Source organism: Gopherus evgoodei, chromosome 4 (genome assembly GCF_007399415.2).
Source record: "Gopherus evgoodei ecotype Sinaloan lineage chromosome 4, rGopEvg1_v1.p, whole genome shotgun sequence".
Taxonomy (NCBI): domain Eukaryota; kingdom Metazoa; phylum Chordata; order Testudines; family Testudinidae; genus Gopherus; species Gopherus evgoodei.
In genome coordinates, this window is record NC_044325.1 from 144527129 (window position 1) to 144551293 (window position 24165).

A 24165-nucleotide genomic window follows, 5' to 3' on the forward strand; every position below is an offset into this window, starting at 1 on the left:
GAAAATATTTTAAAAAGTGTCTATCTGAAACCCTAGGCACACTTGGCATGAATTACAAAAACTAGAAACGAATATCCATACTCCCCTCACATCACAGAGAGAGATCTCTGCCTCCAATCTCTTCCCTTGCTACATGCTGAGCGATCAGGAAAGATTTGCAGTGTGTGTCCTAAAGGCAAACAGGCCTGTACTGTTTAACACGAAGTGCAAGGAGTAGGCACCAAATTGAAGGTCCCTCACAGGGAGCTCTCCCACCAGCCCTGATCTCTGTCACTGAGAGGGATCCATGTAGGGCCTCTGTTCACCACGAGAAGAACAGTACGGTACCCCTGGGATGTGGTATTAGGCAGGCTAGCACTAAAGCGTTTGCATGTTAGAGGTTAAAAGCAACATGATCAACTCTCCCCAGAAACTGGTAGGCAGCCAGTGCAGAGCACAGATACCAAGTGCCCACTGAATAGCACTGCTTGCCAGACAGACTGACACCATCTGCACCTTTTCAATTTCAGAAGTTCTCTGCATTGCCCCAGAAATCCAGAATGGAAGAAAAGTAGCTGGACGTGGACCTGTCTATAGACCCAGGGATACTGTTAGGTTTGAATGTGATCCTGGCTACACCCTGATTGGCAGCCATCAGATTCAGTGCCGAGATGACAGAACCTGGGATCTTCCTGTTCCGGTCTGCATACAGGGTAAGTGTGAATCAGGGTTGACTGCAGGGTGACTGAGATGATCAACATCTGGTAGGGTTATACCTGGAGGCTAAAAAATAAACTTCCATTGAATCCTGGGATCAATTTTCAGCTGTGAATGGGGAAAATACAAATATCCACCTACCCCCTTATCTCTTGACTGTGCTTGTCACTGTGATAGTTGATCCCCTGCATCCTGCTCTGCCCTCCTGACGAAGATCTGGCAATGGTCTGTCTCACTGAGCGTCCTAAAGGTGTGAATAGAAACACAAATCAACAAAACTCATCCCCCTCTCAACAAATTCTATTCTGGATTTTTAAGGGACTCAAGGGAAATTTGTAGGAACAGAAAAGTAGCAGATTGGGAAAATCTGAGTTTCAGGGTGAAGGGTGAATCAAGGTAGGTGATATTTAATCTTTTTTGTATGTGTTGCATCACTGGTGCAATGGAAGGTTTGATATAACTCGTGCATCCTGGGCTTTCCCGCATTCTGCTCCTATTTTAAGCTCTGCTTGAACAGGATTCAGATTTTCACTGAAATATTCTTCTTCTCCTCTCCCCCATTAGCGTTGCCGTGTCCCCCACCTCCATTCATTGTCAAAGGGAAGCACAATGCCAAGCCATTGGCAGCTTTCCCCAGTGGAACATATGTGAACTACAGCTGTGAACCTGGCTACGCCCTCCGTGGAGAGGCTTCGATCTATTGTACCACATCTGGAACGTGGAGCCTCCCTTCTCCTCTATGTGAAGGTGAATGGATTTTCGGTTGGCTTCTTCCCTTTGGTTGTAGGTGTGTCAGTCACCCAGCTGGATTTAAAATGAGAGAGAGAATGTTCAGACACACCAGCTAATGTAACAAAATTCACAGCTGGGAACAGATCCCGCAGGGAGACACACAGGGCTATAATCACTGCTTGCACAAGAAGCTCAGTTGACTTCAATGGAACTTGTGCTCTGATGCCAGTGGAGAGCACGGCTCTCTGAGCACTGCCGGATGAGGTTGCTGTTGAAAGGATTTATAAAAGTGTCAGCAGGAAGATGGAATAGTGTAGAAATACTAACGAAAATGAAGTTAAAAGTGTTTGGGGGGATGTAAATCTATGTAAGGGAAGGTAGGTAGTAAACTTTACCCCGCTGTGTGTTTGCCTCACTGCTGTAAGGCTCAACTGAAAATGAGTCTGTGGATCTCATATTCTATCTGCGATCTACTATTACCCCGAATTCTTTTCAGCATTACTACCACTTAGCCAGTTACTCCACATTTTGTAGTTGTGTATTTGATGTTTCCTTTTGCAGTGAAGTACTTGGCAATTGTCTTTCTTGAATCTCATCTTGTTGATTTCAGACCAATTCTCAAGTTTGTCAAGGTCATTTTAAATTCTAATCCTGTCCTCCAAAATGCTTTCACCCCTCCCAAGTTGGTGTCATCTGCACATTTTATACGCATACTCTCCATTCTATTATCCCACTCATTAATGAAAATATTGATTAGTGCCAGACCCAGCACACTGAGCCCTGCAGGATGCCACTAGATACGCCCTCCCAGTTTGACAGCAAACCATTGATAACTACTCTTTGAGTACGGTCTTTCAGCTAGTTTTGAACCCACCTTATAGTAAATTAATCTAGACCACGTTTCCATGGTTTGTTATTGAAAATGTCATATAGCAGTGGTTCTCAACCAGGGGTCCCGGGCCCCTAAAGGGGCCTCAAACAGGTTTCAGGAAGTTCACCAAGCAGGACCAGTGTTAGAATCACTAGGGCCCAGGGCAGAAAGCTGAAGCCCTGCTGCTTGAGGCCCTGAGCCCCACCACTGGGAGCTGAAGTTAAAGCCTGAACAACTTAGCTTTGTTCGGGCGTCTTTGTGACTTGGGGCCCTGGGCAGTGTCCTGCTTTCTACTTAACGCCAGCCCTGGCTTTTATATGCAGAAAACCAATTGTTGTGGCACAGGTGGGCCATGGAGTTTTTATAGCATGTTTGGGGGGTGGGGGGGCTCAAAAAGAAAAAGATAGGACTATGTGAGAAGCCTTACTAAAATCAAGATACATCACGTTTACTTCTTCCCACCTATCTACTAGGCCAGTAACCCTGTTAAAGAAGGAAAGTAGGTTGGTTGGTATGATTTGTTCTTGGCAAATCCATGAGAGCTAGTCCTTATAATCCTGTTATTCTCTAGGTAATTATATATTGTTTAATATTTCAGTATCTTTTCCAGATATCGAAGTTAGGCTGATTGGTATATAATTCCCAGGGTCCTTTTTGTTCCCCCTTTTAATGACAGGTACTGTGTTTGCCCCTTCCAGACCTCTAGGACTTTGCCCATCCTTCATAACTTCTTGACTATAGTTACTAATATTTCTGAGAGTGCTTCTGCTAGTTCCTTAATTACTCTAGTATTAATTTCATCAGGTCCCGCTGACTTGAATGCATGAAACTTATCCAAATGTTCTTTCTCCTATTCTTCCCCTGTTTTGGCTTGTCTTCCTTCCTTCCTTCCTTCTTGTTAACATTCAGTATCTGGGTCACCATTAACCTTTCAATGAAGACTGAAGCAAAATACGCCTTAAATACCTGAACCTTCTTGATGTCATCAATTAGTTCTCTTTCCCCAGTATCTAGATGACCTACAATTTCCGTTGTCTTTCTCCTTGCTCCTAATATATTTAAAGAACCTCTTCTTAGTCCCTTTTATGTCCCTTGCTGTGTGTAATCCATTTTGTTCCTTAGCCTTTCTGATTTAGTCCTGTCATGCTTGCGCTGTTCTACAAAACATTAAGAACAGAAATGACTTAATAGGTTTTTCCCTGCAAACCAGCTAAAAATAAAATAGCAGTTGCCTGCCTTGAGGAGCTTGACATCTTTCTTCTGCTTCAACACAGTACTGAGCTAGTGCATAAAAACTAAAGACTGAAACAGACTATGAATTGAAATCCTGGTAAAACTCCCACTGACTTCAGTGGGCCAGGATTTTGCCCTGTATGTCTACATTCCTCCAGCGACAAGGCAGCAAATTACACCTTGGTACAGTAATAGGATTACATGTTGGTTCTTGTCACTTTTATAAGTGAATATAACTACACCCAGAGCCGTCCCTTGGGTACGGCGAATCAGGGTGACTGGTCCTGGCACGGTACTCTGTTGGGCTCCGCAGGCTGATGCGATTGGCCCAGCACAGTCAGTCCCACCCCTCTAGGGATGGCCCTGACTACACCTTAAAAAAACCCTGCAATTTCATCTTCTGCAACTTACATGCCTCCTCTTCTTGAAACATTGTTTTTGCTGCCCTTTATTTCAGAGATCAGATGTGCATTCCCAGAAGGGGGGAGGGATAGCTCAGGGGTTTGAGCATTGGCCTACTAAACCCAGGGTTGCGAGTTCAATCCCTGAGGGGGCCATTAAGGGAACTGGGGTAAAAATCTGGGAATTGGTCCTGCTTGGAGCAGGGGGTTGGACTAGATGACCTCCTGAGGTCCCTTCTAACCCTAATAGTCTATGATTCTAAGTTCAAGAAGGCAGTAGTGGGAACTACATATCGATTTGGAACTTATGTTACTCTGGAATGTGACAACGGTTATGTGTTGGAAGGCAGCAGTCTGATACAGTGCCAACATGACTTTACCTGGGATCCCCCTGTGCCAGTCTGTAGTCCCAGTATGTATAGAATAAATGGGAAAAATTCATGCTCGTGAGTTAAGTCTTTGCTGTGATGAGACTGTAGCAAGCTTAACAGTAGATGGTGACTATTTCATTTTTATTCCCTGTGTTAGGTTTCCATCTAGTGGTCAAATGAAAATAGAGGTTGAAATGAGATTTGCCCTTTCTAGAATCTGCAACACAAATCCCTGTCTTTTCTGAGGCCTGCTTTACACAGAGATTTCCAACACTAGACAGGTCTTTTTTAAAACCTGATTTAGTTAAACCGGTGCAAGTTTGTGTGCAGACAAGGTAAAATGTTTCTTTGGCTGCATAGACAGTATCTATCTAGGATAGAAAACAGATTGTATGTAAGGTTTTCAAATGTTTATTTCAACAAAGTTATACTGGTACCCAAAATGAACTCAGTGAGTATATGTCTCCTGAATATATCTGCATCAGTTGTTTCATGACATGTACAATGAAAAGACTAATACCTGGTCTCCCCACATAGTTGCAAGGGCTTAACTAAAGATGCTATTTTTTTTTAAAGCAGATTTAATCATACTTGTTTAACTTTGTGTGTGGGCACTCAAAGCAATTCCTACTTGGCTTATATCAGTTTAGCCTGCACCTCTAAATTATGAATGCAAGCTAAACTAATATAAGAATTTTCAAACAGATAAGTGTATTCACGCAGAGGCTTGCACCCGGTTAACTAAATTGATATAACGTCTTATTTAACTTAAACCACTGTGAATTTTGTGTGTAGACGGGACCTAAATATGGAAAGGTAAAAAGCAAATTCTCTCAACTTGAGGCGTGTCTAAAATATAATATGATGTCCTAATATGTTTTGAGTGTTTTGACTATGTAGAGACCCAATCAGTGTTACCATGGCTTTTGTCTTGTTGTGCTGATTGGCTCTCTAAGGGAGCTTTTCACAATAGTTATGTTATTCTGTGTAAAACTCACTGTGTTTAGGTTGCAGTTTTCAAAATATGCCTTATTCTCTACTTAACATTTTCTCCCTATCAGTAAAAGGCAGTTCTCTAAGCAACAGCTTTGTCCCGTCAGCTTAATTCAGTGGGTGTGTGACGTGCTCCCAAGGCCCTCACAGTTGATATGTGGTTAATTTAGCAGGTGAACTGAAAGAGCTTCTTTCTTGCTCAGCCACTCAATACAGTGCTGAGCTGTCTCCTGTGCTGGAAGAGGTAATTGGGTTACAGTGGTTTACCTCCCTTTAAAAGTTGCAAGGGCCTTTCTATATAGCTGGCAATCTGGGGAGGACTTTTCATAAATGTTGCTTTCTAGTTCTCACCAATAAAATCTGTAACATGCCTGAAATACAGAAAATGTTTGGATAAATATTTTTGAAGAAATCATATGGCTGTGATTCCTCTTTCATATTATAGTAGTTCAATTTTTTTTCTCCCTTCTCCCTCCCATTCTAGGTTCCTATAACTTCATCTCAGTAGTGCTTGGTAAGTAGTTTACTACAAAGACTTGGGGTTAGAGTCACAGATGGGGTAGATAGAAATAGCTCCACTGACTTCAGTGGAGCTATGCTGATTTACCCTAGTTGAACATCTGGTCCATTGTTTCTGAACCTTCTTTATGGAGTCAGTTTCCCAGCTTTCAAATCTTTGCTTCTCCACAAGACTACATGTGAACCAGGAAAAGTACAGAACCTCCATAATCAGACTCTTTTAAAAAACCTCACTTCCTGGTGGAGTTCCCTAAGGCTTGAGATTACATTGTCTTGAACGCAGCAACTATTTTATGTCCAAAAACCGTATGCACCAAAGCCACTTGGCCTAAGATTTTTGTCAGCTTTGTTAGCATTCTTCAGTTTTACTGTAGGGCTTCCTCTAGAGCACCTGGCTCAGGTCTGGTCTACACTAAAATATTAGTTCAGTTTCACTGTCAGTAAGGGGTGTGAAAAATCCACACCTGAATGGAGTTGGTAAGCCGACCTACATCCCTGCATAGACAGTGCAAGATCAATGGAAGAATTCTGCTATTGACCTGGCCACCACCTTTTGGGGAGGTAAATTACTTACGCAAATGGGATAGGTAGCGTCTACACTAATGTGCTACAGCAGCACAGTAGCTTGGGTTTTTCATATACTTGAACATAGTTGATCTCCTCATTTCAAGCAGTCTAAAGAGCTCTAGGTTTTAGACCAGGGGTAGGCAACCTATGGCACGTGTGCCGAAGGCGACATGCGAGCTGATTTTCAGTGGTACTCACACTGCCCGGGTCCTGACCACTTGTCCGGGGAGCTCTGCATTTTAATTTAATTTTAAATTAAGCTTCTTAAACATTTTAAAAACCTTATTTACTTTTATATACAACAATAGTTTAGTTATATATTATAGATTTATAGAAAGAGACCTTCTAAAAACATTAAAATGTATTACTGGCACACGAAACCTTAAATTAGAGTGAATAAATGAAGACTTGGCACACCACTTCTGAAAGGTTGCCGACCCCTGTTTTAGACAATGGGATGTGAATGGTGACCTATTTGTGTATGGTGTAAATCCTTTGTTTGTGCCACTATGAATCCACATATTATATTTAAACACTAATAGATAGTCTTATTCACAGTGAACTTGTTGAATGCAGTAATTTTATGTTTTTGCCTAAATATCTAAACCTGAGAAGGGTACAATATGAAATGTTAATTTTGTAAACACAGACAATAACTCAGGAGTCAGAAACCCTTATAGATTCATAGATTCTAGGACTGGAAGGGACCTCAAGAGGTCATCGAGTCCAGTCCCCTGCCCTCATGGCAGGACCAAATATTATCTAGACCATCCCAGATAGACATTTATCTAACCTACTCTTAAATATCTCCAGAGATGGAGATTCCACAGCCTCCCTAGGCAGTTTGTTCCAGTGTTAAACCACCCTGACAGTTAGGAACTTTTTCCTAATGTCCAACCTAAACCTCCCTTGCTGCAGTTTAAGCCCATTGCTTCTTGTTCTATCCTTAGAGGCTAACGTGAACAGGTTTTCTCCCTCCTCCTTATGACACCCTTTTAGATACCTGAAAACTGCTATCATGTCCCCTGTCAGTCTTCTCTTTTCCAAACTAAACAAACCCAATTCTTTCAGCCTTCCTTCGTAGGTCATGTTCTCAAGACCTTTAATCATTCTTCTTGCTCTTCTCTGGACCATCTCCAAATCTTTCTTGAAATGCGGGACCCAGAACTGGTCACAATCCTCCAGTTGAGGCCTAACCAGCACAGAGTAGACTTCTCGTGCCTTGCTCACAACACACCTGTTAATGCATCCCAGAATCTTGTTTGCTTTTTTTGCAACAGCATCACACTGTTGTCTCATATTTAGCTTGTGGTCCACTATAACTCCTATATCCCTTTCTGCCGTATTCCTTCCTAGACAGTCTCTTCCCATTCTGTATGTGTGAAATTGAGGTACAGATAGAGGAATGTCGTCACCTGTTAACTTTGTTTGGGATTTTGTGAGTTAATTAAAAATCTGCAAAGGCCAATAATAGTATTTCTGTGTTTCATAAGCCCATTTGTCAGACTAATTCAGTTCTCTCCTTGTTGTCTCAGGGATCGCAGGTGGTGTGCTGCTGCTTCTCCTGGTTACCAGAATTATGTGGAAGATTATGTCTAAGCAGAATGCAGGGTGAGGGATTTTTCTAAATTTCCATTCATTTCAATATGTGTATGAACTGTTCTTTGGTTCCACTGTTTAATGCTGGCCAAACATTTCATTAAAAGAATCATGATCTCCATATACAACAATGGGACAAAAGAAATAGGTAATCACTAGCGTAATTTTGTGAGTCTGCGGGTCGTGATAGTTTAGTGTTTTTCACATACCAATCTTTATACATAACATTTAAAACTTCTCTCCCTCCTAGTCTCTTTGCTCTGGAAGAAGCATTATTATAATGTATTTTTACAAAAATAAACCCAAAACATTATTTTCTGTCACCAGGATATTGGCATGATACAAAGAAATATGGCTCATGATGAATTTTTCCCCTTTACATCCAAAAGGATTTTTTTGGGTGCGGGGTGGGGGGCACATCTCTGTAATATACTAACATTTGAAAAGAGAAAAAGGATGTAAAGGGTTTTTTTTTCCATTTTCCCCTGCTTCTTTTTTACCTTTTGAAATATCAGCAACGTAACATGGTTCTCTCAGGTTTTGTTGAAGACTTTCTGGGACTAGGAATGGAAGTAGTTTTGAGAATGTGTATTGTGAGCCCTCAAACTTGAATTGCAGGGGCAGAAGGTGTTTAAAAATTACATAAAAAAAACCCAAACCCCTTTCTCTCCCTTCTCCAAACTGTCAGACAATAGACTTAAATAGTGTAAACAAAGTGTCATAAACAGTCTGGTCCAAAATCCTTTCCACTCTCTCACTTGCTTTATGTTCAGTTTCTTGTGATGTCCTGCAGTAGCCTTTTTATTTCTCTAGTAGCCAATAACTGAATTTCTAGTAATAAAACCATTGAGGCTGTTTGGCCATGTAACAAAACAGCATTAAAGTGGAACAAGCCCTATTTTTTCCTATTTTGCATATCACCTTTCAATGAAGATTTCCCTCCCTACTCCTACCAGCCCTCTTATATCAGAAGGCTTTAATATCAGAACCCTCCTCATCTTTTGTCTTGGTAAATTAATTAATCTTGGTGTCCTCTGATGTTATCAGTGAGACCTCAAATATCTTCAGATCAACTTTTCAAACTTCAACAGCCATAAAAATCTGGAATTAATTTTGAGGCTAAATATAAATTTACTTTGTCTCTCCTTTTAAAAGAAACTAAATTAGAGTTTTCCTTTGAAAATGTAATTTATTTTTCCTCTCCTCTGTTCAGCTATTACTATACACATGAAAACAAGTACCAGATACCTTTGGCCCACATAACTGAATAAAAAAATTCATTTGCACCATAGCAGGTATGGGCTTATTTTAAATCACCTTCTTCAATATAAAAATGTCAAAATTGTGGTGAATGATGTCAGCTCTAACTTACTCTAATGCAGTGATACTCAGACTGAGGCTTGAGAGTTGTAAGTGGCTCTTTACTGTGTCTTCTGTAGTTTTTTGCAGCATATATTAAAAGTTATCAACCAGTCTGGATGCTTTTAGTATGTTAGCCAGTTACCAACTTGCACTGAGTTATTAACTTACTTGCTGTGAGAATAATATCAATTTTATACTACTGTGGCTCCTTCGGGTAATGATGATTGTTAATTTGGCTCCTGAACCATAGAGATTACTGCTCTAATGCAAAGACACTGTATGTTGAATGGAAAATGACTACTTTTCTCCCAATCTTCTTGCTCCTCTGGTGATTGAATAAAAATAGTGCCTGTTGTAATGACAAACACTTCTGGTTTGCCTGAGCTTTTGTTTGTAGCAAATGTGATCTCATTTGCTACAATGTCATACCTCTTTTTTGGAAGCTAGAACAGAATCAGTTCTGAAGCATTACTTGCATATAATTATGTTTCCATCTAGTACAAAGGAAGATGGAAATCATGGGTCAAATGTTACCTAGCTTTGAAACCATGTTTTGTTTGTAAAGTTGTAGGGGAATCTATTCTCTATACAACTTATTCTAACCACACTAGAAGAAGGCTCAAACAGTTCTTTGGGTCTGTCTGTTTAAATGTGTGTTGTGGTGGCTGCTCTGCTTACAGTTTAATCTGCATTTAGTCCTGTAGCTGTCACTGTTCATAATGCAAACTGACTTTTGCTGGTGTTGCTTCTCTTTAGAATGCTGACACTTAACATAATGGCTCCAACAGCTATCTGCTTTTATACTTCATTCATACCTACCACCTCATGGTTGTGCATTAAACAGCATGAAATACAGTCTGACATGAACAAGTTTACAATGTGCTATTTATTTTGACTTGTTGTAAATTGGATTTTTTTAAAAAGTAGGCTGATCTGAGAATCTTTCCCCGGGAAATGTAAGATTTTCAAAAAGATTACTTTTTGTCCAAGTGAAAATAATAAAATTGCAATAAAATGTTTCTAAACATTGGTAGGAGCATAGAAGAACCTAGTTTTATTTTAACATTGGTGTATCCTTTTCTGCAGGCAGGAAACTGCTTCTCATCATGGTTGAGTATTTTGCCTGGAGAACACGGAAGCATTTCCTTCACCGTCTTTGTGGGTAATTTACCTTGTTGCAACGAAGTTCCCTAGGGGAAAATGCAAAGTCATAACATATTGTGACGTTATTACTGCAGCTGCTTCCATTAGATGCTTATAGCAGTTTCGTTCATTAAGATCAACTTTACACAGCACCAGACTGTAGCTTTTAGGCCTCCTTCATACCCTCCTGCTGTTTGTCCATGTAAATGTCTTGCATGCAGACTTCTGAAATGAACAAGAGATGCTGCAGCATCAAGGATGCTTACTCCTCAGATTATGCTCTGGCCTTCTTTCCCTTTCATGGAAATTCGTGTTTCTGAGCAGTTGACTAAGCAATCTGTCACCTGGAGGAGGAGAAGACACAAGGGCCGCTGAGCCTGCCTTGATCAGAAACTGCAAGCACAGGACCCTGAACTTCCTCCTGAGTATGCTTCGTTGACTGCCACAGCGGTTGTCTTGAAAAGTTTGGGAAGCTTGTGTGTGTGAGAAAGGAACCTTTAATTTTGAGGGGTTCGTGGATTTTATAAGAGTGCTTCATGACTGCCAACCCTGTATCTTTTTAGTTTTACTTGCTCTTCAAAGACACAGCACTTAATGTCCTTCACCTTTATAGTAGAGACACAATCAACTTTTACAACCCGTTGTAATTTTTAACCCCTCTAAAAATAAGACTAGGATGAAATTTTGTCTTCAATGTTTAATTTTTTCTTCTTGGATCACTTACTTTAAAATGACTTAATAGGCATGAAACTACAGATTAAATGTTTTAATACTGATTTTAAATCAAAAGCTTTCTTTAAAATGTTTGGAATTTATAATACTACTGTAAGAGGGAAAATATTTGTTTAGAAAGGAGATTTGTGAATTTACAGCAACACATTTTAAAAAACAATTTTGATAATCTTGTGATTCAAGATACTGATGATGCCTCCATCTTTGGAGACCTTGCCATATTTTTGAGCAGAGGTTCCTACACTGAATTTTTAATCTGAACTACAATTAAAAGAACCTGCACACAAAGAAGCAAATGCCTCCTTTAAACCAGGTAAAGGGACTGATCTTGCAGTAAAATAATCTCTCACTTATACATTGATTGAAGGCATTTGTGAATGCCAGTTGCAGTACAAAGATATGACTCATTTTGTCCTTGATCCAGGGTTAAGAACGGGCAGATTCACAAACCACATGTCAACTCCAGGCCTCTTGTGCTACCAGGAGACTTGTAACAATGATAGTGGGGTTGTGTGATAGTGGTAAGTAGCCTAATAGCTTTTCTACATGGGAAAATTGACTGTGTTGTGGAAAATTGACCACACGGTTGGTTTTGTATCAGACAGCCTGAGGCACCTTTATTGCTATAACAAGACTACTAGATTACAAGTATGCATACAGGGAGAGACAGTGTAATCCCACGCAAGAGGTAGGCTGCTCTGCCCTTTACAATTTTCACCAAGCTTATAAAGGTTAAAACCGCAAAACATCACATATAAGCATGCCCATATTTGGGTTAATATTGTTAACACTGCAGATTAAGATTAATATTTTACCGTAACTGGCATAAAATATTGCAAATCAGCAAGCTATTTCAACATGTGTTCTGGCAGTGATTGCACTGGTCATTCTGTGACCCCTCCTTACAGTTACCTAAATAAGCAATATTTGCCATACTATACTTGCCTAAAGCTGAGCTGGCCCCCAAGAGACCTCCTGTCCTCCTCCCAGTTCCTCTTTTGTCAGTGTGTCATACGCCATTTCTTCATATCTAGTTTCTTCACAACCCAGTTTCTTTATGTCCCAGTGCTCAGTATGCTGATAAACAATTTTAGCAGAAGTTTGTAATTCTTGCTTTTATTTAGCATAGTTTTGTGCTAAAGGCTTTGGGCCTGAAAGGTCGAGGGGGTATAGGTTATTCTTATTCTGAAACTCTGAATTAACAAGGGAGGGGGGGGCTATTTTCTCTATCAACTGATATAACTAAAGCAGAATAGTTGTTCTGGAACACTTGTACTCCAGTATAATTCCCTCATGTGGGCACTCTATTCTGGAATAAAAGTGACTTTATTCTAGAATAATTGTTCACTTTCAAAGTAATTATTTTGAAATAAGAGGATTCTTCCATAATGAGTGTCCATAAGGGAATTATACCAAAAGTTGGCATAGCTGTAGCAGAATAATCAGTTTCCTCACACAGGCAATCCCTAAGTGACATATTTTTAATGATTCAAAAATGAAACCCAGAAGCTGCCAGATGAAACCAGAAACAGTAGATTTAAGTCTAAGTGCTGGTCCCAGTGGAGTTACTAGCAAAACTCCCATTGATTTCACTGGGCTCAAGCTTTGGCCTTCAATATGCAACCTTTTATTTCTATGGTTAATGCAGGGTCTCCAAAGAATGTGCATTGTTTTATATAAGCAACAATTAAGAACTCTAAAGTGCATCATACATTTTACAAACATCTGGATATACTTCAGATCTTACTGTTCCTGTGGCGTTTACACAGTGCTCTAGGTTTTTGTGAGGCTTTTGGCAAGTGAAATAGGTCTCTACACTGAAAAGCTCACAGACTAAGACATGCTGCATAGAAATGTCATCAGGCAATGGGTGAGAGTCTCTAGACAAAAGAGCCTTTTACTCTTTAAGTCTTCGGCTATTAAATATGGAGCCCATAGTCAATAAGGCAAAGATTTTCTTCAACATCTTGAAAGGGTATTAAGCTCAAGTATGGGTCAGCATTGGTGAAAAGTATCATTGTAAATGCAGTGTAGTTTGAAAAGATCCAACAACTGTGCAGTGACCTACATTTAGGTTAAATTGTGGAGAAAATGGATGAAGTGACAGGCTTGTTCTGGACAGACAGACAGACAAGTGCATTAGTCTGTTCACCTTTCTCCCCCCCCCCTTTTTTTTTTTTTTAAATCTGGCTTCACACCTTCCAGCTGTTCACTGGGATGGTAAGTCAGCTAAGCATCTCTCAAGCATTTTTCTATGTACTTCAATATGCATTAGTTTTTAAGAAGGAACTATAAAGCCTCATTACTTATTTCCTGAATGACGGTGACACTCCATCTTTCAGCCCATTTTCAATAACTAATACAGTTAAGACTATAAAAACTGCTTGGAACAAGCCAGAGAGACTTATAGTTGACAAGCATTCTGATAAGTAAAACTAAAGAAGTGGTTTCAGTATAGTAGCTCTACTACAACCAAACTCACAAATTAAGTGTTGTGGTTAGAGTTGGGACAAGAGGAGAAGGGGTGGTTAAGGGTAGGGAAAGGAAGAGAAACAGATGAAAAAGTCTCTCACTGGGCTTATGTTCAGTGCTTAGAGCAGTGATACTCAAGACATCAGTGGTTGAGGAGGCAAATTAGCAATTACCATTATCCAAAAGAGCCCTCGTAATGTGAATTCATGGTTTCATTTACTAGAGCACTATTTATTCATATTAAAACGGTATGACAAAAAATTTACTTTTTAAATATTTTCACCACAAGATGACTGACCACTTACAAAAATGTTATCAACTATTAACACAGTGAGCAGCCTGATTCATTATGCTGCAAAGAGCTGCACTTGACACAGTAAGAGCCAGTTGTAACTCAAAAGCCTGAAGCAGAGGATCACTGGCCTACAGCCATGGGACTCTGCTCTCCAGTGGGGTCTAGGTGCTCATACAAATCTAGTGTAACATTTAGTAGCAAGCTTTTAAGCAGCATCACTTATTGGAGCAAATGTTGCTCTCTCTGCTTTTCGACTAGGACTAAACAACGGTTTTCCTAGGATGACCTGGCTCTAGCCATCACCCGAGCACTGAGAGGGGCCTTGTCCCACCCACAGACAATGATTAAACCCCCTACAAGCGCTGTGACGATAAAGGGGCGGGTGGGAATTAACTCCCCCTTTATTCTGATGTGCCTGGGCCATTGAGCAGTAACACAAATTAGATGAGAGATGCGCCTGCGAGCAGCGCTTTCCTAGCACGCAGCAAGGCTGAGAAACAAAGCTCGGGTATGAAACTGCAGCGGTTGCCAGCACCAAAAAGCAGCTCTCGGGCCCGAATCCATCGGGAGCGTTTTTGCTTCTCCCTCCCCGCAGCCGGAGGCTGAACGCTGCGCTCCCCGCTTGGTCGCCGCAGAGCGGAGCTGGGGGCACAGCGTGGCCTTTGCTGGGCGAGCTTCGCCGCAGGCTCCCCCGGAGCAAGCGGCCTGAGCGCTTCCCGGCTGGGGTGGCCGAACCGTCTCGCGCTAACGCTGCACGCGCAGCCGCGACCTGCCCCTGCCCCTTTAGCTGCGGCTGTAGCAGCAAAGCGCGAGCGCGTGCCCGCTGCCCCCTACGTCCTGGTACGCGCGCCCAGTGCCCTACACAAGCGTCATCCAATCGGCAGCGGCGACGGTTGGGTTCCGCACATGCGCTGTGTGAGGCGGGGTGTGGTCCTCGAATGTGGTGGTGGCTCGCCGCCATGGAGCTGCTTCGGCCGAGCTGGGCTCCGCGTCTCTCGGCGCTGCTGGTGCTCGCGCTGCTTCCCCGGGGAGCGCTGGGTGAGTGTCGGGGGCGAAGGGTGCTTCCCCCCTCCCCCGCTTTCCGGGCTCCCAGCCCCGCCCCCCGGGCTTCCCTTTTCCTGCGCTGGGCTGGCCGGGGAGAGGAGCAGGGACGGGGGGGAGCAGGGGCTGGGGGGCTCCAGCTGTTCCCAGGTGCAGGAGGGGAGCGAATCCGGCGGGGACAGCCGGGGGCTGTTCCCGGCGGAGTGGGGTCCGTTACCCTGTCTGCGGTTGACAGGTCACGTGATTCTACAGGTCTCTGCCAGCCAGGCTTACGGAGGGGGCTTAGTATCAGAGGGGTAAGTCTGTTAGTCTGGATCTGTAAATGGCAACAAAGAGCCCTGTGGCACCTTATAGACTTACAGAAGAATTGGAGCATGAGGTTTCGTGGGTAAATACCCACTTCCTCAGATGAATGTAGTGGAAGTTTCCAGAGGCAGGTATAAATGTGCAGGCAAGAAATCAATCTAGAGCAGGCCTGCACAACTCGTAAAGGGCCATATTACTCCAAAGAAAACAGCTGAGGGCTGAACCGCGGCTCCCCCAACCCTCCCGCGCCCCAGCACCACCGGCCACGGGAAACAAACCTTCCTTCCCCAGCGCTGCCCCACCGAAACAGTGGTATTGAACCTTGGTAATATGTTATAGTGGGCTCCTAAAGTAGTCTAAATTAAGGTAAAAGAAACACGTATTTTTGCTAGAAGTAGAATAAGATCTTCCCCCATCTTTGTAATCAATTGCGCTGTTGAATGAATGAGATGTGAATGAGGAAGGCATGGAAGGCAGGTACCTCCAGGCATCTGCAACCCTTGGAGAGAGGATGGGAGCCAGACCACATCAGTAGAACAGGTCCCCCACTGACTCCTCGCTCATCTCCTCAGCCCCCAACACCCCCGACCCCGGCTCATCTACTCACCCCCTGCCACTGCCCACCCACTTGCCTCCTCAGCCCTCCACACCCCACCCCCCAGCTCACCTATTCAGCCCTCACCACTGTCCACCCGCTCACCTCCTCAGCCACCCGCCCACCTGGCTCACCTCCTCATCCCCCGCCACTGCCTTCCTGCCTCTTCAGCCCCCCTCCCTCACCCGCCACACAGTGAGCCCACCTACTCATCCCCCGGGGGGCCGCATAATGAGCCCATGCGGGCCCCATGTTGTGCAGGCCTGGTCTAGAGATAATGAGGTTAGTCTTGTATTAGGCAAGGTCGTCCCCAGGGTGACTGTTGATGCTGGAAATGGTGCAATTCTTCTGCATCTCTTCACGTTTAAACGTTATTGGGCATCCCTTCTAAAAAAAATCATAAAATCACCAAAACGGCTGTAACGCATAGAAACATTTTTGACCAAGTTTGCAGGCAATATATATGTTATGCATTTTTCTGTACTGTTTTGACTTTGGTTAAAACAAAAATTTGTAGTCACAAGACAATATGAGCTTAAATGAAATATTAATTGGGCCCAAGCAAGAAGGAGAAGCTTTCTCTAGTCTATTGGGTAGCCTCTTCAGTTTTTTCTGCCTGCTGAGGAGGAGGAGAAGGGGTTTAGCTTGGCATCTCTCACTGTAGGCTCTTCTTTTAATTAGCTAAGACTTGGGGTTACAAAAATGCAGATCACTCTTTTGCCCCCCATGGGTCAGGCTGTGGGAGACCCCTGTTCAAACCCCTCCTTTATGAAGGGATTTGAACAGGAGTGTCCCACCTCCCAAGGACCTCTTTTCCTCCCCCACCTCCATCCACACCACCCCCTGACCCTGCACCCAAGGGAACCTGAGAGGTGAGGGATCATTGTTTAGACCTCCTCTGTTTCCAGAAAGACAAGGGCCTCCTGAGAAAGGAGGGGATTTAAATGGGCCTCTTACCCCTCATGTGGGAGGTGATCCATCCTTGTCCAATCCTCTTCTTAACAGGCCGAGGGAGGATTTGAACTGGGTTCTCCCACTTTCTATGTAAGTAGCCAACCCACTGGGCTATAGGAGGATTCTAATTTTTTTTTGTTGGTCCAATTACTATTTAATTGAAGTGGAACAGCTTCAAGAGGCAAGAAGCTCCTACTTAAACCCCTTGTCCTCATCTGGTAGAGGACAGACTTGAACTAGTAACTCTGAGTTTCCCAGGGGAGTAGCCTAATGGCTGTAGTGTAAAGGGCTTCTTGTCTTTAGTTTGGCCCAATTACTATTTAATTTACTTGGAGCAGCTGCAAGAGGAAAGACCTAAGGAGTTCCCAGCTCAGTCCCCTTCTCAGGAGTGGGAAGGAATTGAACCAGCAACTCTAAGTGTATCATGGGAGTAGCCTAACCACTGTCCCATAGAATTTTCCTCTTTTATTTTTGTCCCAATTAATACTTAATTAAGTAGAACAGCTTCAAGAAAGCTTGATGGATCTTATCTGCATAACTTCATAAACTAGACAGACTTTTCAGGAGTGAGTCTCTTCTACAATAATATGTATTTCAATGTATTATGTGGTACAAAAACTCATACTGTCATGGGACTTTTGTTTTAACTGATATACAATTTCCTGTATTTCTTTGCTAAAATTTTATCACCTGGAGGAAAAGTGCTGCTAAGTGTGCCTTAATTTTCTATGAACAAACAACAACAACAAAATCCTAAACTTCCTCCTGAGGCTGCTTCATTGACTAATGGCCACAGCTATCTTCTTGAAAACTTTTGGGTGTGTGCGCATTTGCCTGCACCTGTGAAAAGAGTTGTTGAATTACAAAAGGGCTTCATGATTGCCATGCCTGTATCTTTTACTGTAATACTAAAAAGCTGTGTTATCTGGCATGTTGGAGGAATGGGGGGTACGAGTAAATGAAAAATGCCAGTTAACTAAGAGAGAGGGAGTTAGGGTACAGGAGGGGACTCAGGGAAGTGGGTTGGGGCACAAGAGTGGTGGATCTGGGGGGCGCTCACCTCTGGTGGCTCCCCGCAAGCAGCAACTTGTCCCACCTGCCCCTAGTGGAGGCCAATGGAAGCTGTGGAGCTGGTGGGATGGGGAAAACTTGTACCAATTATAGTGGGGTTGATACTGGTAAGTAGTCTATAAGGGTTTTTCTACATAAAGAAATGGATTGGCATAACTAAGCTGAACAGTTATTCTCATAAAAGCAGCAAAGAATCCTGTGGCACCTTATAGACTAACAGACGTTTTGGAGCATGAGCTTTCGTGGGTGAATACCCACTTCCTCAGATGCAATAGTTATTCTTATGTAACTATGCCAGCATAACTCCCCCATGTGGACACTGTCTTGTGCAACAAAAGTGACTTTATTCTGGAATAACTGTTTGCTTCCAAAGTACACCTCTACCTCAATATAACACTATCCCTGGGAGCCAAAAAATCTTACCGCGTTATAGGTGAAACCGTGTTATATCAAATTTGCTTTGATCCACCGGAGTGCGCAGCCCTGCCTCCCCTAAGCTCTGCTTTACCGCGTTATATCCAAATTTGTGTTATATCGGGTTGCATTATATCAGGGTAGAGGTGTAATTATTTGGAAAGAAGGCTACTCCTTGTAGAATTATACCAGAATAGTTCTTCTGCTACAGCTATGCTAGTCAACTTCCTCATACAGACAAGCCCTAAGTGACATCTTTTTTTATGATTCAAAAGTGGAACCTAAAAACTGTCAGTTGAAACCAAAAACAGTAGATTTAAGTCTAAATTCTGGTCCCAGTGGAGTTATTGGCAAAACTCCCAGTGAATTCACTGGGCTCAAGCTTTGGCCTTCAGTATGCAGTCTTTCCTTTCTCTGCTTAATTTAGGCTACTGCAGGGTCTCCATTGAATGTGCACTATTTATGTAAGAAACAAGGACTCTAAAGTGCCTCATACTTTTTTCAAGCATCTAGATTCACTTCACACCTTATTGTTCCTGTGGTGTTCACACAAACCTAGGGCACAGTGTAATGTGTTTGGCAAGTAAAACAGATCTCAACTCGGAAGAGGTGCTGACTAAAACATGCTGCAGAGAAATTTCATCGGGCAATGGATGACAGTCTCTAGACAAACAAGCCTTTTTCTGTTTATGCCTTCGGCTATTGATTTTTGCCTTATTGACTATCGGCTTCATATTTTTCTTCAACATCTTGTAACAGTATTAAGCTGGAGTGTGGGTCAGCATTGGTGAAAAGTATCATTGTAAATGCAGAGTAGTTTGAAAGATCAGACAACTGTGCAGGGACTTACATTGGCCATTTTCTCCACAATTAAACCGAAATGTGACAGGCCTGTTCTGTACAAATAGACAACAAGTGCATTAATCTGTTCACCTTTTCAATGGGAGTCTGCTCTCCAGTGGGGTCTAGGTGCTCATACAAATCAAGTGTAACATTTAGTAGCAAGCTTTTAAGTGACATCACTCATTGGAGCAAATGTTTCTCTCTCTGTTTTTGGTCTAGGACTAAACTCCCGTTTGTTCTTTCTTAAAGCTTGTTTGTCCTAGGAAAATCGTTGTTCTCCTCTAGCTTCCTGGTAGGATAAACAGCTGACGTGTCTCTAGCCATCACTCTAGCACGGGGAGGGGTCTTAACCCACCCACAGCCAATGATTAAAACCCCACAAGCGCTGTGACGATAAAGGGGCGGGTGGGAATTAACTCCCCCCTTTATTCTGATGTGCCTGTGCCATTGAGCAGTAACGCAAACTAGATGAGAGATGCGCCTGCGAGCAGCGCTTTCCTAGCACGCAGCAAGGCTGAGAAACAAAGCTTGGTATGAAACTGCAGCAGTTGCCAGCACCAAAAAGCAGCTCTCGGGCCCGAATCCATCGGGAGCGTTTTTGCTTCTCCCTCCCCGCAGCCGGAGGCTGAACGCTGCGCTCCCCGCTTGCTCGCACCAGAGCGGAGCTGGGGACAAACCAGGAGCTGGCGGCGCAGCGAGGCCTTTGCTGGCCGCCTCCCGAGGGCGGGGACCGGGGCCGCGCTGGGCGAGCTTCGCCGCAGGCTCCCCCGGGGGAGCGGCCCGGCCACGCCCGAGCGCTTCCCCGGCTGGGCGGCTGCAGCCTGCGTCGTGCTCTTAATCAGCGCGCGCGGCCGCTGCCTATCCCGCCCCCGGCCCTTTAGCTGCGGCCGCGAGAGCGCGCTCCCGCTGCCGCCCACGGCACGCGCGCATTGCTCCCGACAAACGCGTCATCCAATAGGCAGCGGCGACGGCTGGGTTCCGCACATGCGCAGTGTGAGGCGGGGCGGGTCATCGAACGTAGTGCTGCTTCGGCCGAGCTGGGCTTCGCGTCTCGGCGCTGCTGGTGCTCGCGCTGCTTCCCCGGGGAGCGCTGGGTGAGTGTCGGGGGCGAAGGGCGCCCCCCCCCCCCGCTTTCCGGGCCCTCAGCCGCGCCCCCCGGGCTTCCCTTTCCCTGCGCTGGGCTGGCCGGGGAGAGGAGCAGGGACAGAGGGGGGAGCAGGGGCTGGGGGGCTCCAGGTGCAGGAGGGGAGCGAATCCGGCGGGGGGAGCCGGGGGTTGTTCCCGGCGGATTGGGATCCGGTGCCTTGTCTGCCATTGCCAGATCACGTGATTCTTACAGAGGGGGCTTAGTAATGAGTTAGGGTCACCCAGCAGCTAGACCCAATTCATGGCTATCGCATTAGGCATGTGTCTGGCGGTGGTCCGCAGGGTGGTTGGAGATGCTGGAAGTGTTGCAGTTCTTTTGCATCGCCTCATGTTTAAACGTTATTGGGTATCTCATCTGAACAGAGTCACCAGAAGGGCTGTAACACATAGAAACATAAGGCTTGGCTACGCTCAAAACTTCAAAGCGCTGCCGGGGGAGCGCTTTGAAGTATGTGTGTGATGGCAGCACCAGTGCGGCAGTGTTTACACTGGAGCTTTACAGCGCTGTATCTTGCAGCGCTCTGGAGGGTGTTTTTTCACACCCCTGAGTGAGAAAGTTGCAGTGCTGTAAAGCGCCGGTGTAGCCAAGGCCATAGGGTATGGCTACACTCAAAGCTTGCTTTGAAGTGTGAGGGTATGGCTACACTTATAGCTGTACAGTGCTGGGAGTTACAGCTGTCTTCCTACAGCTGTGTAGGGAAAGCACTGCAGTGTGGCCACACTGACAGCTACCAGCACTGCAGTGTGGCCACATTTGCAGCTCTGTTGGGAGCGGTGCATTATGGGCAGCTATCCCAGCGTTCAAGTGGCTGTAACGTGCTTTTCAAAAGAGGGGGGTGGGGTGGAGTGTGACAGGGAGTGTGGGGGAGACAGAGGGAGTGGATTTTTGGAGCTGACACTGTGTCAGCTCCCTGCCTTGCAAGTTCTAAGGACTGGAAGATACACAGCACCAACCTTCAATCATTTTAAAAGTTTCGACCCCTTCCCCCACCCCTCTCTTATTCACTAAATGCAAATAGCCTTCAGACCAGATAAGCAGCTGCTCCAAAATGGACTCCCCCCTCACAGTGTTACTTCTCTCCTCAAGCAAACTGTGAACATTCCAAAGGAATCCCCCTGCCTGCCTTGCTCGAGCAAACAAGCTCTTTCCCCCCCCCCACCCCCCCGGAGTTCACAACAAAACAGCAGAGTGGCTGAACAGGCATTCTGGGATACCTCCGAATACCTTGGAGGCCAATTACAGCGCTTTTGGTGGCCATGCTTTCGGAGCAGCGCTGCATCATCAGCGCTGCAGTTCTTATACCCCAGGCAGAGCAGGAGTACAGCCAGCGCTGCAGCCAGGGAGATGCAGCGCTGTATGTGCCTTGCAAGTATGGACAGTGAGTAAGTTGCAGCGCTGTAAACCCACCACCAGCGCTGCAACTCTCCAGTGTAGCCAAGCCCTGAGTGTGGTCACAGCACCAGCGCTGGGAGAAAGCTCTCCCAGTGCTGCACGTACTCCACATCCTCATGGGGTTTAGCTTGCAGCGCTGGGAGCCGCGCTCCCAGCGCTGGGGCACTGTTTACACTGGCGCTTTACAGTGCTGTATCTTGAAGTGCTATGGGGTGTGTTTTTTTCACACCCCTGAGCAAGAAAGTTGCAGCGCTGTAAAGCAGCAGTGTAGCCAAGGCCATAGTTTAATTTTGACCAAATTTGTAGGCGATATATATGTTTTGCTTTAACCAAAGTCAAAACAGTACAGAAAAATGCATAAGTCTGTAGTCACAGGACAGTATGAGCTTAAAGGAAATATTAATTGGGCCCAGGCAAGAAGGAGAAGCTCTATCTAGTATGGTAGGTAGACTTTTCATGTGACATGGGGGTTCAATTTCTCCTGCCTGCTGAGGAGAAGAAGGGGTTTAGCTTGGCATCTCCCAGTATAGGCTCCTCTTTTAATTAGCTATGACTTGGGGGTACAAAAATGCAGATTACTATTTGCCTACTGTGGGAGACCCTGTTCAAACTCCTCCTTTGTGAAGGGATATGAACAGGGGTGTCCCATCTTCCAGGTACCTCTTTCCCCCACACATGCATGGGAACATGAAAGGTGAGGGATTATTGTTTAGACCTCCTCTTTTTCCAGAAAGACAAGGGCCTCCTGAGAAAGGAGAGGATTTTAACAGGGATCTCTCACCTTCAGCCCTTTCACCTGGGAGGTGATCCAGCCTTGTTCAAGTTTCTTCTTAACAGGCCAAGGGAGGATTTTGAACTGAGATTTCCCACTTTCTATGCAAGTAGCCTACCCACTGGGCTACAGAGTGATCCTAATTTTCTTGCTGGTCCAATTACTATTTAATTACAGTGGAACAGCTTCAAGAGGTAAGCGTGCAGAAGCTCCCATTTAAACCCCTTGTCCTCATCTGGTAGAGGACAGACTTGAACTAGCAACTCTGAGTTTCCCAGGGGTGTAGCCTAACTGCTGTAGCATAGAGAGCTGCTTGTCTTTGCTTTGGCCCAAACACAATTTAATATATGTGGAACAGCTGCAAGAGGAAAGACCTAAGAAGCTTGTAGTTTAATCCCCATCTCCTCATTGGGGAGACAGTGGTATTGAACCAGCTACACCAAGTTTCCCCTCCGGGAGTGTGTAGCATAGATGGCTTCTTGTCCAATTACTATTTAATTTACATGGAACCATTTCAAGATGCAAGACTCAGAGTTCCCCATTTAAACCCCTTCCCCTTATTCAGCAGTGAAAGGAACTGAACCCATGATGCTAAGGATCTCAGGGTAGTAACCTTACCACTGTACCATAGTGGGTTTCTTGCCTTTGTTTTGGCCCAATTAATGTTTGGTTTAAAGTGGAACAGCTTCCCAGAAGCAAGACCTCAGGAGCTCCCAGTTGAAACCATGATTCATCATCATCTAGCAGAGGGAGAAATTGAACTAGAAACTCCAGGTTTCCCCATTGGGGGTAGCTTAACAAGTGTAACATAAATGGCTGCTTGTTTTTGTTTTGGCCCAATTACTATTTAAAGTGGAATAGCTTCAAGAGGAAAGATTCAGGAAGGTTCTGATTCAAATCTGATCACCTCAAGGGGAGATTTGAACCTGCATTATGAAGGCTCCCAGGGTATCAACTCAGCCACAGTGATATAGAGAGTGCTTAGGTTTTTTGGCTCAATTAAGCTGGTATAGCTTCAAGAGGTAAGACTGAAGGAGCTCCCATTCAAACACCACCTCCTCATTCCATAGCAGGAGGAATTGAATCCACAAATCCACGTCTCAATGAACCCTTCAACTACAGAGGACTCTTAGTTCTTTAACTTAAAAATTAATTAATTGGGTCAAGCAAAGTGGAACAGCTTCCCAAGGCAAGAGCCTGCATCTCATCAGATAGAGGGAAGAATTGAATCCATAGCTCCAGCAGTCCAGGGGAATAGCCCACCCACTCTATTGTAGAGGACTTGTCTGTTTTGCTTTGGCCCAATTATTATTTAATTAAAGTTGAACAGCTTCAAGAGAGAAGGAGTTGCTTGTTTATCTGCTGCATGGGGAAACTGAACCAGCATTAGCTAAGAGGCCTCAGAAGAAGTCTAACCACTGTACTATAGAGGCTCCTTGGGAAGTTATCAGGCCAATTTATAGTTAAAGTAGAACAGCTTCAAGAGGAAAAACTGAGGGAGTGCCCACTTCAAATCTCTTCTCCTCATCAAGTAAAGGGAAGAATTGAAGCAGGCAGGGTCTTTCATGCACCACATGTTTAGCCTCACCATTATACCATGGAGAGCTTGTCACTTGGACTTTGTCCCCCTTAATATTTCATTCA

General features: G+C 44.3%; 2 protein-coding genes across 4 annotated transcripts in view; both read left to right on the forward strand.

The window, feature by feature from the left end:
* Positions 1 to 11237, forward strand: part of LOC115650943 (complement receptor type 1-like) — a 57008-nt gene extending 45771 nt beyond the window's left edge. Inside the window, exons 35-40 of one of the 3 annotated variants that reach the window (XM_030561634.1) lie at positions 510 to 692; positions 1261 to 1443; positions 5782 to 5811; positions 7919 to 7994; positions 9196 to 9277; positions 10431 to 11237. In XM_030561634.1, the coding sequence (XP_030417494.1) occupies positions 510 to 692; positions 1261 to 1443; positions 5782 to 5811; positions 7919 to 7994; positions 9196 to 9253 (530 nt within the window). In that variant the 3' untranslated portion in view covers positions 9254 to 9277; positions 10431 to 11237. Of the gene's footprint in view, positions 1 to 509; positions 693 to 1260; positions 1444 to 3989; positions 4014 to 4190; positions 4296 to 5781; positions 5812 to 7918; positions 7995 to 9195; positions 9278 to 10430 lie in introns of those variants that run through there. The other 2 variants (XM_030561635.1, XM_030561636.1) reach the window with 2 other exon arrangements.
* A 3651-nt stretch (positions 11238 to 14888) lies between these two features.
* Positions 14889 to 24165, forward strand: part of LOC115650951 (membrane cofactor protein-like) — a 41937-nt gene continuing 32660 nt past the window's right edge. The window contains exon 1 of the mRNA XM_030561670.1: positions 14889 to 15024. Within this exon, the coding sequence (XP_030417530.1) occupies positions 14925 to 15024 (100 nt within the window). The 5' untranslated portion in view covers positions 14889 to 14924. The remainder of the gene's footprint in view (positions 15025 to 24165) is intronic.